Raw genomic sequence first — 12,227 nt, 5'->3', positions numbered from 1 at the left:
AAATAAAGATCGACATAAAAATTAATAATAAAAAGCATTGTTGGAACATTTAATTTTTAAATAAAATTAAAATATAAAATAAATTATTTATAATAAAATAAAAATTGAGATAAGAGAACCGGAGATGGCCTTACCATACTACCAATTTCGCTCAATTTACAAGAAAATTATTTAATAGAATGGCAAGCTCGCGTGGTCACAATTCGCTCCTTTTAACATGGTTTAAAATAAATAATTTAATCAAACTAAGATCAATTTTAGCATAAGCTTAAATATTTAATCAAATAAATTATTTAACTTTTATATTACAACCTTGAGATACCCCCATATTATATAAATGTCTAATTAAAATTTACCACAATCTAATAAACATGTAACCTTAATAAAAAAAATTCAAAACTAACCCACAAATTTCCTTCATGATCATCATCTAAAATTCAGATAAATATCTGCTGAAGAGTAGTAGACCACATAATAGCAAGTAAATATTTATAACAAACCTAAAAACAAATTTTCAACTACATCACACTTCCATAAACCCACCCAAATCTTGTTTAAGCACACAAAGCTTAAACCAAACAGTACAACCTGAGACACTTTTCACATTAGCCACGGTCCGAGAAAACATCAACCAGAAGAGGATTAGAGCCCTTCAATCTAACACAACACCACACCACAACCAAATCAAATCAAATCAAAGGCAAAGCCATGTTTCCAATTCACCCCAGATTTTGTCCTGATGAGGGCATGGCCCGCTATACCCACCTGGGGAGAGATTGAAAACACAGGCCCATTGTATAGTATAGTTCATACCCATACCAACATACACCTCTGCGTACGTTAGCTCAATCCAGCGTCTATGGATAGCCCTAGTGAGCCCTATCCTATTCTTCATCATGTACACCAGTAGACCATTAGTTGAGAGAGAGAGAGAGAGAGAGAGAGAAAGAGAGAGAAAGATGGAAGGAACAGTTCTTCAGAGAGAACGTGATCCCAAACACCTGCCGACGTTTGTTGGCTGGCTGACCGGCTCTGTACCGTCCCGCGGAGGCGAAAAGGTCGCCGGCAAGTACCCCTCGTCGTGGCAAAAGAAGTTGGAATTTCGGAAACGCTTGGTCAACTGATCCATCCCCTGCCGCCGCCCACAATCAGTTCTCCACAAGGATGCAAATACTCAAAACATGCATGACATGGAGAAGGGTTCAATTTCCAGTTTAATCCCAAGCAAGCAAGTTACCTGGATTCTAGCCCAATTCACGGCGCATATCTTCCTCGACTCGCGGATCTCGCCGGTGCTATCTTCGAACGTTCCCCACCTGTAGTTCTGCAAGATTTCTTCTACTTTCCGGGCCGCCTTTGCAGTTGTTACGTTCACGAACGCGTAGCCCAGATTGTCACCTCGCCTGCTACATATCAAACGTAGTTACATCATTATTTCGGTAAATACAAGAAAATAAGATATCGGAGTTAAAAAGAGCGTGATTTGCTTACCGGAAATCCATTGGGAGGTAGACGAAATCATAGGCGAGGCGGGGCGGTTCAAAGTAGGATTCACCGGCAGCGGCGGCGGCCAGCTGGTTATGCTGCAGGCAAAGCACATCCAGGAAGCGTAGAAACATGTCCCTTCTGATCATATAACATCATTCATCATTGCCATTTTCAGAGCAGTGCCAGTAAACTAGAGTATCATGATATGGTGCAGAGCGAGGGGCGGGGGAATGAAATGATCATCAATGCTCAATGTTCAATTAATACTGTGGAGCTTCACGCTCATTCCAACATTTAATGAGAGGTAACACAGTAATGTTGCATATCATATCGTGTTCATATATATATATATATATGTATGTGTGTGCGCGCGCGCGTGTGCATGTAGCGAAGATAAAGACTTGAAAGTTTAGATACGTATCACTTAATGAGACATGACATGTATCGGGACAGACAGGAAACACAGAGCCAAACTTCCACTTTCGTGCCTTTTCAGTATCATCCCACCCCCAAAAGTTGAAACAAGCAGATAAATATTATTCTTGTATTGACCCATATATGATATTAACCATCACACATAATATGAAGAAGCAAGGAGAACGAACCTGTACTGGTTAGGGATGTTCCTGATCATAACTGTCGTCAATTCGGTTGAGTTACACCCATCTTGAACTTTCGTTGGAGGTGGAGGCGGCCGAGAAGACCAAAGGCCGCTGGCATCTTCATCGGACTTATTCTTGGGCATCCAAACGGACCCCAAGCCTTTCCTACAGACACTCTTCCCCCTGCGCCACATCGCACCACGCCTTAGCCTTGGGGGCTGCTCCGCTCTAAGCCCAACTCTCGACCTCTCCGGCGCCACTACCTTCCTTTCAATTTCTCCACCGTCCGACCCACTGGGAACGGAGCCACCCACGGCGGAGGCGCGGTAGCTCACCCACAGGTCCGATGCTTGTTCGGCTTGAGGCTGCAACTGGGTGTTATAGCAGCTGAAACCGTAACTTGGTGTCCCAATGTATGGCATGAAGACCTCGGTGTGGACGGTGTGGTGCATGAACGGCGGCGGCAAAGGGAGCGGCAGCTGAACGATCGGAAGCGGTTTGCGACAAACCAGGTGGGACAAAGGGAACCATGGCTGGGCCTCGGCGTTGAGAGTTTTAGGGTTTGATGAGGAAGCCATGACAGGGTCTCCGCACATGATCAACCAATTTATACAGGAACTACTCAACACTCCACACCAATTTTAGAGCAGGAAAACAGAGAAACTAAGGGAATAGGCTGGTGCATGGTAAAGGAGAACTGTGAAACGGGTGGGATTGATGGTGAAGAAGCAGCGACTAGCGAAGCAGAGAGAGGGGGGAGGGCGGGGGGCAAATCAGATATGCATGGATCTGTGGCAATGATGAAGAAGGATTGGGAAGAGGTGAAGAGAGGTGAGGTGTAATTATAACACCGCATTTAAAGTAAAAAGGACAAAAACAAAAATAAAAAATATTTGGGGTTGGCGGCGCCGGATGTGAGCCCTCCCTGATTGATGTGCTACTTACTCTCTCTCTCTCTCTCTCATCAGCCCAAGAGGACCCTCTCCTCTTCATGGTTCGTGTTTTGTTTTTTACAACTATAATAAAATGCAAATATCCCCAAATGATCGTTTTTGCGATATCCACCTTGAAACGATATTTTTGTTTAATTTTTTATATTTATATTTATATTTTTAATTATTTTTAAAAAAATAAATTTTTAACTAAGATAAAATTCAAATTTATAATTCATCAAATTAATGTTAATATATTATTTATTCAACTCCTCAATTTATATTCGATTTATATTCTGAAAACAAATATCCCTTTAAAATTTAATTCATATAAATATAACAAATTTCTCAATCTACCCTCTATAATGATTTTGTTATTTCGTTAAAATTTAATCTCAAAATTTTTAGAAATAAAATCAACATTTTTTTAGTTAAATAACATTTGTTAAAATAAGTAAAATAAAATTATATTAAAATAATTTATTTATAAAATTTAAAATAACTTATTTAAATAAAAAGATAAGATAGAAAATCAGATGATATTTTTTAAAATAAATTTAATAAATATAATAAAAAATATTTTGTTATATATTATTTTTTTCTCAATTTATATGTTAATTAATAATATGTACCTCAGAAAAAGGAGGATCGTAGGCATGGGGATGGAGGCATAGGCCAATCTTGTACTTGCCGTTGCGATTGCATCACCGCAATGATTACGCGTACCCATTCGTCAATCGTATTCATATTCACATTCACATCTGCATCTATATATATATATATACATATACATACATGCATGGATTAATTAATCGTCCCACTCTTACTATGGTTTTGATGACGATGATAATGAAGAAGATGAAGGTTGCCTCGAATTTTACGCACATCCAGCCAACCGCCCAATGCCTACTCGTTAACTCTCTTCTTAAATCACGAATAATTTCCATCGCTTCTATTCTTGTTTTCAGTTATCATTTCTCTTATATTTTATTTTTAGTGTTTTTTAAAATTATTTAAAAATTTTAAAAAATACAGTGTTACAAAAATACACTTCATCATCTTTATATTTGTTTTAATTTTTAAAATAATAATATTAATTAATTTTATTTTTCTATTAATTTAAATAGTCATTAAATGTTGAAGTAGCCTATAATTATTAAGATAGAAGATTCTAGACATTATCATTAACAAGTAGACGAGATTCATTCATGCCCTTTGATCTTCCCGCCTTAGAATTAGGATAGGTGTACCCATCTAAGCATGTCACAGTGATAAAATATTTTAAATTTTATTTAAAATATTAAAAATTAAATTAATATAATAATTTAAAAAATAAAATTATTATTAAAAAATAATAATAAATCTAAATAGTAAATTTCACATAAATTATATTAAATACCAAATTTTAAGTATTTATAAACAATCATTGAATTCGAATTTATTCAAAAAATACATCAAAGAAGAATGTCCCTCACTCTTAGAATTAGTCGAAGGAAACTCAAATATTTTAGATGAACAAAGAAGAAATAAATGTCTCACATCTATGGAGTGTAATTGCGTTCGTAGTTGTTAAATTCACATTTAAATTGTGAATTAATTATTTTTGTTAATTGATAGTTAAATCATAAGATCCAATATATCAAATTCAAACACAAAATTCATATTATTTAATAAATATTCATATAAAACATTTAATATCTTAAAAATATATAATGATTAAATACTAAATAAATAACAATTATTAAAATCGTCATATTCTAAGTTAAGTTGTAACTAATCATCCCTAAGGTCTAAAGGATTGTGAGTATCATCTTTTATTTCGCCATTATTAATTATTGAGCACAAATATATATTTTTATTTTATTTTTAATTTTTTTATCCTTTTTTCTCTTTGTATGAATACTAACATTGGTAATACCAACAACTAATTAATCACCAAATAAAACTTAGAGAAGACTGGGATCATTTTCTCATATCACCCCTCCATAAACATATATAAACTTTTGATTTAAATACTAATATTTATGATGTCGATACCCAATTAATACCAAATAAAATTTAAAGAAGATCACAATCGTTTTCTCTTATCACCCTTTCTTAAGCGTTTGTAGGAAAAAAAAAATTCCACCTTTAACATTAGTGTAAATTTCATTAAAATCTTAATTTTTTATAATTTTATATTTTATCAGGAACTCTCTTGAACGTCATTTTTGAATTAAAAAAAACAAGTTTATATGTTGAGAAAATAAAATGACTAATATTTTAATTAATCTTAAATAATTATATATAATTATATTATTATAAATAAATTAAAAATTAAAATACAAAATTTGCCCCTTAATTGGAGGAAAGTGACACTATTTAATGATTTGAAATGGGAAAATAAAGAAAAAAAAGGTAAATGTAACCACTAACTTTAATCAATTTATAAACTTGAACAAAATCTCAGCTTATCTATAACAAAGTGTAAAAATCACTCAATCCATAACCCAAGTAAAATTCAAATTTAAACTTTGTAAGAGTAAATAGATGTTAATTTTATATGAAAATAACTCTCCCCATAATGATTCAGTTTATTTTTCAATCATTGAGACAAATTAGTCTCCAATTTATATTCAACCATAGGAGCAAAGTAATATTTAAATAATTAATGTTTTATTGAATTTTTTAACGTACATTTATTTTAATTTTCTTATTTTTTCTCAATAAATATAATTTTTAATCAATTTTTCTAACACTTCATCTGTATTTCTAATTTAAAAAGTTGAAAATTGCTTCTTCATAACAATCATAATTAAAAATTGGTATAAATTTATTCGATGATACACTGCGTTTTAAACAAACTCATTTATTATCTTTTCAAGTAATTTCAAAATTTTTAAAAATAAAAATAAAGAATTAAATAGTATTATTTTTTTAATCTTTTCTAAACAATAAAATTAAGAGCAAAAAGTCGACCAATAGAGCTCAGAATAAATTTTTTATAAGAGAAATAATAAAAATAATATAACATAATTTTTATATGATTCGTTTTTTCATTTTATTTATTTATTTTAAATTAATAATTGAAATCAATTTCTTTTGTTTAAAAGTAAGTTTAGTAATTTTGTTTTTAATTAATTAATTTATAATAATAATATTATATAAGATTAATTATACACTATAATAATCATTTTTTGTAATATAAATCAGCAGATGTGAGGCTGAATATGATGGATGGTTTGAGAGAGGGGAGAGAGAGAGAGAGAGAGAGAGGAGCGCATTAATGGGAGAATTAGACGTGGAAGAGACAACTCATAAATGAGGGAAAGGAAAGGATTGGGGGAAGCATAAAAGCCGCAGATCCGATCCGATCCGATCAGATCACATAGTTCAGCCACCAGCAGCGCAAAGGACGTTGTACCATTTGCTTTCTTCCATTCAACCCTTACTTTCCCTTCGTTTACATCCAACTATACTCTTCCCTCCGTCCCTCCACACTACACTCTACTACATATATACATGTTCCCAGTCTTTAAGAACAAGCTTTCATTCATTCTCCACCAAATAAATCCTTTTCTCTCTCTCTCTCTCTCGTTGTATAAATATCTTAGCTTTATCTGGGACCTGATGAAATCCTGTTTGTCATTTTGGCAAAAGCTACATATAAAACAAACTTCTGATACATATATGCTCGACTGATGGGTTAGGCAAAAGAGAAGGGTCTCTTCTTTTGTCTTGAAGCCCAAAAATAGCTCAGACACTGATTGGTCGAATGTTTCTTTCATGTTACTTTGTCCTGCACTTAGTTTCGTAAAGCCAAGCCTGCCACTTCAATTACAAAAACTCTCATTTCTTTGAGCTCCTGTTGCGGTGATAATACAGAAGCAATAAAAAGCAACTAATAAAGGGAAGACGATCCGTAGCTACCGCTAGCGAACTACTCTATGACTATACATATATATATATATATGTAAAGTGAAATATATAGTATGTTCCTGTTCTGTTTGAACTTTCTCTGATCTATCACCATTTGGGCTAAAACGGTGTAAGACAGGCTACCCTCAGATGCACACCACCAGCCCATATCAAAACAGGTTTAGCTTTCAAATTCGTCTCGGTGGTTTGACCACCTCTTCGATCTCTTCCATATGTGTATATGGGTTTGAATGAACTTTCTCTATTTCTGTTTATTGCCTCTTGTTTCTCTGGTTCAGCCCTTCGGCACCACATCTTTGATCCCTATATATATAGAGATAGAGAAAGACAGAAACTGAGATTGAAAAGTATGGCTCCATTTCCAAAACAGTAGCTTTGTTTGAAGGTCAAAAAGCATGTCTTCCGTCCTTATACTATCAATTTATCATGGGGAGGGTCTCCAAATCTGAACCCTGGAGGAGAAGAGTGAACTGTGCTTCAAGGGTAACTGTTATGGCAAACCCTTACTGAGCAAACTCATGCATTAGGGTTCCTGCCTACAACCTAACTTCTTTAATTAGGTCTTCTGCTCTAGGCTTAGTTTGACTAGGTTTTTTTTTAACAGCGTTTAAGTTGGGTAGTGTTTAAGTGGTGTAATAGCGTTTAATCTGGATAGCGTTTAAGCTGATAACGTGTTTGGATAAATATACTTTTAAGCTATTAGTGTAAAGTTATGTGTTTGGTTTGTAAAAGCTGATAAGCTATTAGAATTTGACAAAAAGACTAAAATAGACATGACATTAAATAATGCAAATAAAATTCAAAAAATATAATTTTTTTTAAAAAAAAATTTATAATTGATGTCCAATTGCTAAAATACTTACAATTACATATTAATAAATTATAAAATAATTTTAAAAATATATTTTTTTTATTTTATCTATAAATTTAAATTTAATTCATAAAAATATTCAATATATATGTTGAAATATTATATAAAATTATTTATTTTTAAATTTTATCATTACATATCCTATATTTTTCATTTAAAGAAATATTAATACTTAAATTTATATTTGTTTTGAATTGCTAGAAATTTGATATAAAACACCAAGATTACAAAATTATACATGACACAATAATTGATAATGAAATAAATTTGAATTACAAATTTTAAAATTAGAAAATATAATCAAGATAAACAGAAAAATCACAAACTACACATATGGGTTTAACAGAAGAAATGTAGATGATGTTGTTATAAGTCTAGGATTTCTCACACTAATCCAACAGACTCATTGTGCACCCAATTTGACCCAAAATCAAAGCCTTGCATGTAATCGTTACATCGTGTGGATGGGGGAGCAGGCACTTGGGGAACTATTCATCAGCATCCCCACCCCTAAACATATACTTCATTCAGCTAATCAACTGAAGCTAATTGTCAAGAAATGAAGAGAAAGAAATCAACAATGGAGGTGTATATATCTCATTGGTAATCTAAAGAGCAATCAGTGTCATCTTCCATCTGTAAGGAAAACACCATAGCTAATCAAAAGTGGAATAAAGATTTGATATATTGCAGAACAATAGACAACAAGCGGTAACAAGCAAAACAATTCCATTGTCCAGGAGAAACAATTTAACTGAAATACCACCTTCCAGCTAACCAAGTTGAAGGTCATGATTACTTTATTCTGCCTGTTCGGGGGAGTCAAATTAACATATAATTATCGTGATTGTCCAATATCTAGAGCTATAGCATCTCGCATTGCCATCCAATAAATATCACTCCGGTTCACTTCATCGTTCCTTTGACTATCAGATGGTGTCATAGATTGTGCATCAGGAATATAATTTTCGTTTTCAGCTGCAGTGAATGCAACATCATGTATCCCTTTCTTTCTAATATAGTTATGGATGGCCATTGTACCTAAAACAATGTCTCGTTGGGTATCAAAATTATATGCAGGCATATCTCCCAAAACCCTAAATCTTTTCTTCCATACTCCAAAAGTCCGCTCAACAACCATTCTGCAAGAAGAATGTAAGTAATTGAATGACTCTTTATGCCCTCTTGGTGCACGCAATCGGCTTGTTCTTGCACGTCGAAAATCTTCAAGATGATATCTTATATTTTCACCTTTGTATGGCCCCATGTATCCAGTCGTATGAGAGTATCCTGCATCTACTAGATAATATTTCTCTCCTGTTGGGTGGGGAAAATTCAAGTCGGACCTACGAATTGCTTCACCAAATGTTCTGGCATCATGAGCTGATCCCTCCCACCCCGCCCATGCAAATGTAAAACACATGTTGAAATCTACAATTGCAAGGATATTTTGGGTTGCATATCCTTTACGTCCTATATATGGTACTTCCTCACCTCGTGGCAACCGAGCCTTTACATGAGTACCATCAATAGCTCCAATACAATCCTGCAATGAAAATGTAAGATAGTCGAATTATGTTTCAACAATTAACCTAAGAATAATCACAAGTTAATAGAATGTATTAATAAATACCTTAAAGAATGGCAAATACTTGGGATTATTTGGTTTGTGGTATCCTTCCCCATCATTGTAATTTGGATGTGGTTTAATAATATCAATAGCTAACTTATTAACAGCAACCAAAACTCTATGAAATTGCCGGCTAATTGTCTCACCAGAATGATTGAACATTTCTTGTATTAATCGATTCCCAACCCCATACCCACAAATCATCAAAAATATTCCGACTGATTCAGGCACAAACATTCCTCGTGTAGGGGTGAGACCATATGTTTCGATTAAATCACGACATAAATCCAAAAAAATTGATTTTGTCATACGAAAATCTTGGTAACATCGAGTTTCATTACCATTTAGTATTTCGTGCATGAGTGTATGACCTGTTCGTTGAGATGTACGGCATGGTTCCTTGAGCATGTATTTGGCGTAATAATTTAAAATCGCCCCTGTAGTTTGTCTGAATAAGAACATTGATTCTGCATTAACCTGTTCATTATTTGCTTCATCGTAGTCATTCTCCTGATCTTCCATTATTCTGTAAAGCATGGAGCTTTATTAATATCAATACTAGTTGATCTTAACAAGTCAAGTCTATAAAATTTTAAAAATATATCAAATTGCATTCAAACATAAAACACCAATAACAAGTTGAAGCACATCATTCAACACACACAACAACAAACAATGTTCAACATAAAACACGCTCAACAATAGTCTCAATAATACTCAAACATAAATAACATTAGTTCAAACATATTAAAGGAAAAAGTTCATGGTAGAGGCCGATGATCTTCAAACAACTGATGGAGGTAGTCCAACCAAGCAAATCTTGCCTCATCGGATGGTTGATTTATGAAGACAGTTCGATTCGGGGGCTTGGTAAAAAGGGTGCAAGCATAATTCCACAACTTACACCCAACCTGAATGGGGAGACGCTGCAATACCTCCATACATTTTGGAATGCTTTCTGCATCTGGTCCAGCAACAGAGTTCGTAGTATTTGTGCTTTTAGTGTATAGCTGCATTAAGTCTTCAATATTTGTCCTCAACATGGCAGCACTCGACATCCTTTCCTTCCTACCCCTTTTAGGGGCCGATGATCTCCCTTGTTGCCAGCTTGGTTCTAGAAACAAATCGTCACCAGTTGCAGCATCAATGGGGCTTTGATCCCTACCAAATGGCTCTCCAAGATCATTTATATCCTCAGTGTGCTGAATTGCATCATCTTCTTTATCGGTACTCGATAGTTGAGTTGGAGGTTGATATTGACTTGGAGCTCGTGCTTTTTCCCCAATTGCTGCAATATCAGAGAATAAGCCATCATAGCGAAACCATATGATGGACAAGTCTTTGTTCCTGAATTTTCGAAAGTTGTCATTTTCCTGTAAACCCACAAATGCAAAAAATTGTCATTTATTGTGTCTCAAGTAGTTTATAAAATATAAAAATTTATCATATGGAGAACATATCAAAATACCTTAATTTTCTGCTCCCACCAAGCATTATCTGCCGCAATAGTCTTCTTTGATTCGTCCCACCCCAAACCTGACTCTCCTCGCATCATTTGCTTAAATAGTGTCCATTCCTTCTTCATAGAATCCCAGTGGTTTTTCAATTGCTTGTTGTCATAACATTTTCCTGTTATTTCATTAAAAATCTTGACCAAATTTTTCCACCCATCCTTATTTATAAATGATCCTGGCCCGTTTCCCTTTTGAATCTCTTGTTCTACTAGCTCTATAAATTGTAGATGTGTATGGTCATTCCACTTAGCAGATGGTCGTCCCGTATTGGAAATATAGTTCATCCGTTTCTTTCCTTTATCCATCTATATCATAACCAATATACAATGTGGGAGAGATAGAAATCCAAACATATTGACAAACAAAGCAGAAATTGAAACATGCAGAAACATTCCAATATAGTTTTTGTATTGAAACATGCAGAAACATCCAAAAACTATAATATACCATTATTCACAAAATACATAATATTACATAAACAACAACAATGAACATTTTTATATGACTTGTAAGTTTATTACACAAAAAGCAACATTTTTACACAAACAGCAACAAGGCCAATCCATTTTTTTGACTTGCAAATAGCAATGACATTTTTATTACACAAACAGCAATATTTTTACACGTACAACAACAAACCCAATCTTTTTTTTTTACTTGCAAGTAGCAATTTTACATTTTTATATGAACATTTTTATTACACAAACAACAATATTTTTACATGTACAGCAACAAACCCAATCCATTTTTTTTGACTTGCAAGTAGCAATTTTACATTTTTATATGAGCCTTATGTTCCTATTCAAGGCTCGTTTGGCAAACAGCAACAACAATAAAGGAAACAACAACAACAATGAAGGCAACAGCAAGATCAACAATAACAGTAACCCAATCCATTTTACAGAGATAAGCAGTATAGATATACCCGATCAGCAATGAAGGCAACAGCAATGGCAACAACGAAGGTAGATCTGGAAGCAAGAGGCGGTAGCAGACGCGACCTCGGGCGACGGCAACGATGATGATGGCGGATCTGGAAGCAGGAGATGGCGATGGCAGTTTGCAGCGTTGGAAGCAGGAGGCGGTGCTGGGCAGCGATGGGCAGCGCTGGGTGGTGGTGGTGATCCTTGTGGGAGGAGATTCGCGGCGATGGCAGTATGGAGGAGGCACAGATGGTATAAGAAAAGATAGATTCGCTGAAACAGAAGAGGAGGGTTGAGGGATAAGAAGTGTAAATATTAAAATTGAAAGAGGACAAGATTGTCTTTTTCT

At 34.2% G+C, this 12,227-nt stretch overlaps 3 protein-coding genes across 3 annotated transcripts; all 3 read right to left on the bottom strand.

The window, feature by feature from the left end:
* Positions 1–976: 976 nt before the first annotated feature.
* Positions 977–2,763, bottom strand: LOC127808502 (protein terminal ear1-like). The gene is made up of 4 exons (XM_052347077.1): positions 2,094–2,763; positions 1,492–1,626; positions 1,238–1,403; positions 977–1,132 (listed from the first exon to the last, which is right to left on the bottom strand). Exons 1-4 carry the CDS (start codon positions 2,684–2,686, stop codon positions 977–979), a joined length of 1,050 nt encoding a protein of 349 aa, XP_052203037.1. The 5' UTR covers positions 2,687–2,763.
* A 5,886-nt stretch (positions 2,764–8,649) lies between these two features.
* Positions 8,650–9,963, bottom strand: LOC127808501 (uncharacterized). Its single transcript, XM_052347076.1, has 2 exons — positions 9,445–9,963; positions 8,650–9,357 (listed from the first exon to the last, which is right to left on the bottom strand). Exons 1-2 carry the CDS (start codon positions 9,961–9,963, stop codon positions 8,650–8,652), a joined length of 1,227 nt encoding a protein of 408 aa, XP_052203036.1.
* A 239-nt stretch (positions 9,964–10,202) lies between these two features.
* On the bottom strand, positions 10,203–11,852 carry LOC127808500 (L10-interacting MYB domain-containing protein-like). The gene is made up of 3 exons (XM_052347074.1): positions 11,778–11,852; positions 10,910–11,260; positions 10,203–10,814 (listed from the first exon to the last, which is right to left on the bottom strand). Exons 1-3 carry the CDS (start codon positions 11,850–11,852, stop codon positions 10,203–10,205), a joined length of 1,038 nt encoding a protein of 345 aa, XP_052203034.1.
* Positions 11,853–12,227: the final 375 nt, after the last annotated feature.

Source organism: Diospyros lotus, chromosome 8 (assembly GCF_014633365.1).
Source record: "Diospyros lotus cultivar Yz01 chromosome 8, ASM1463336v1, whole genome shotgun sequence".
NCBI lineage: Eukaryota > Viridiplantae > Streptophyta > Magnoliopsida > Ericales > Ebenaceae > Diospyros > Diospyros lotus.
This window is presented reverse-complemented; position numbering and strand designations above follow the sequence as displayed.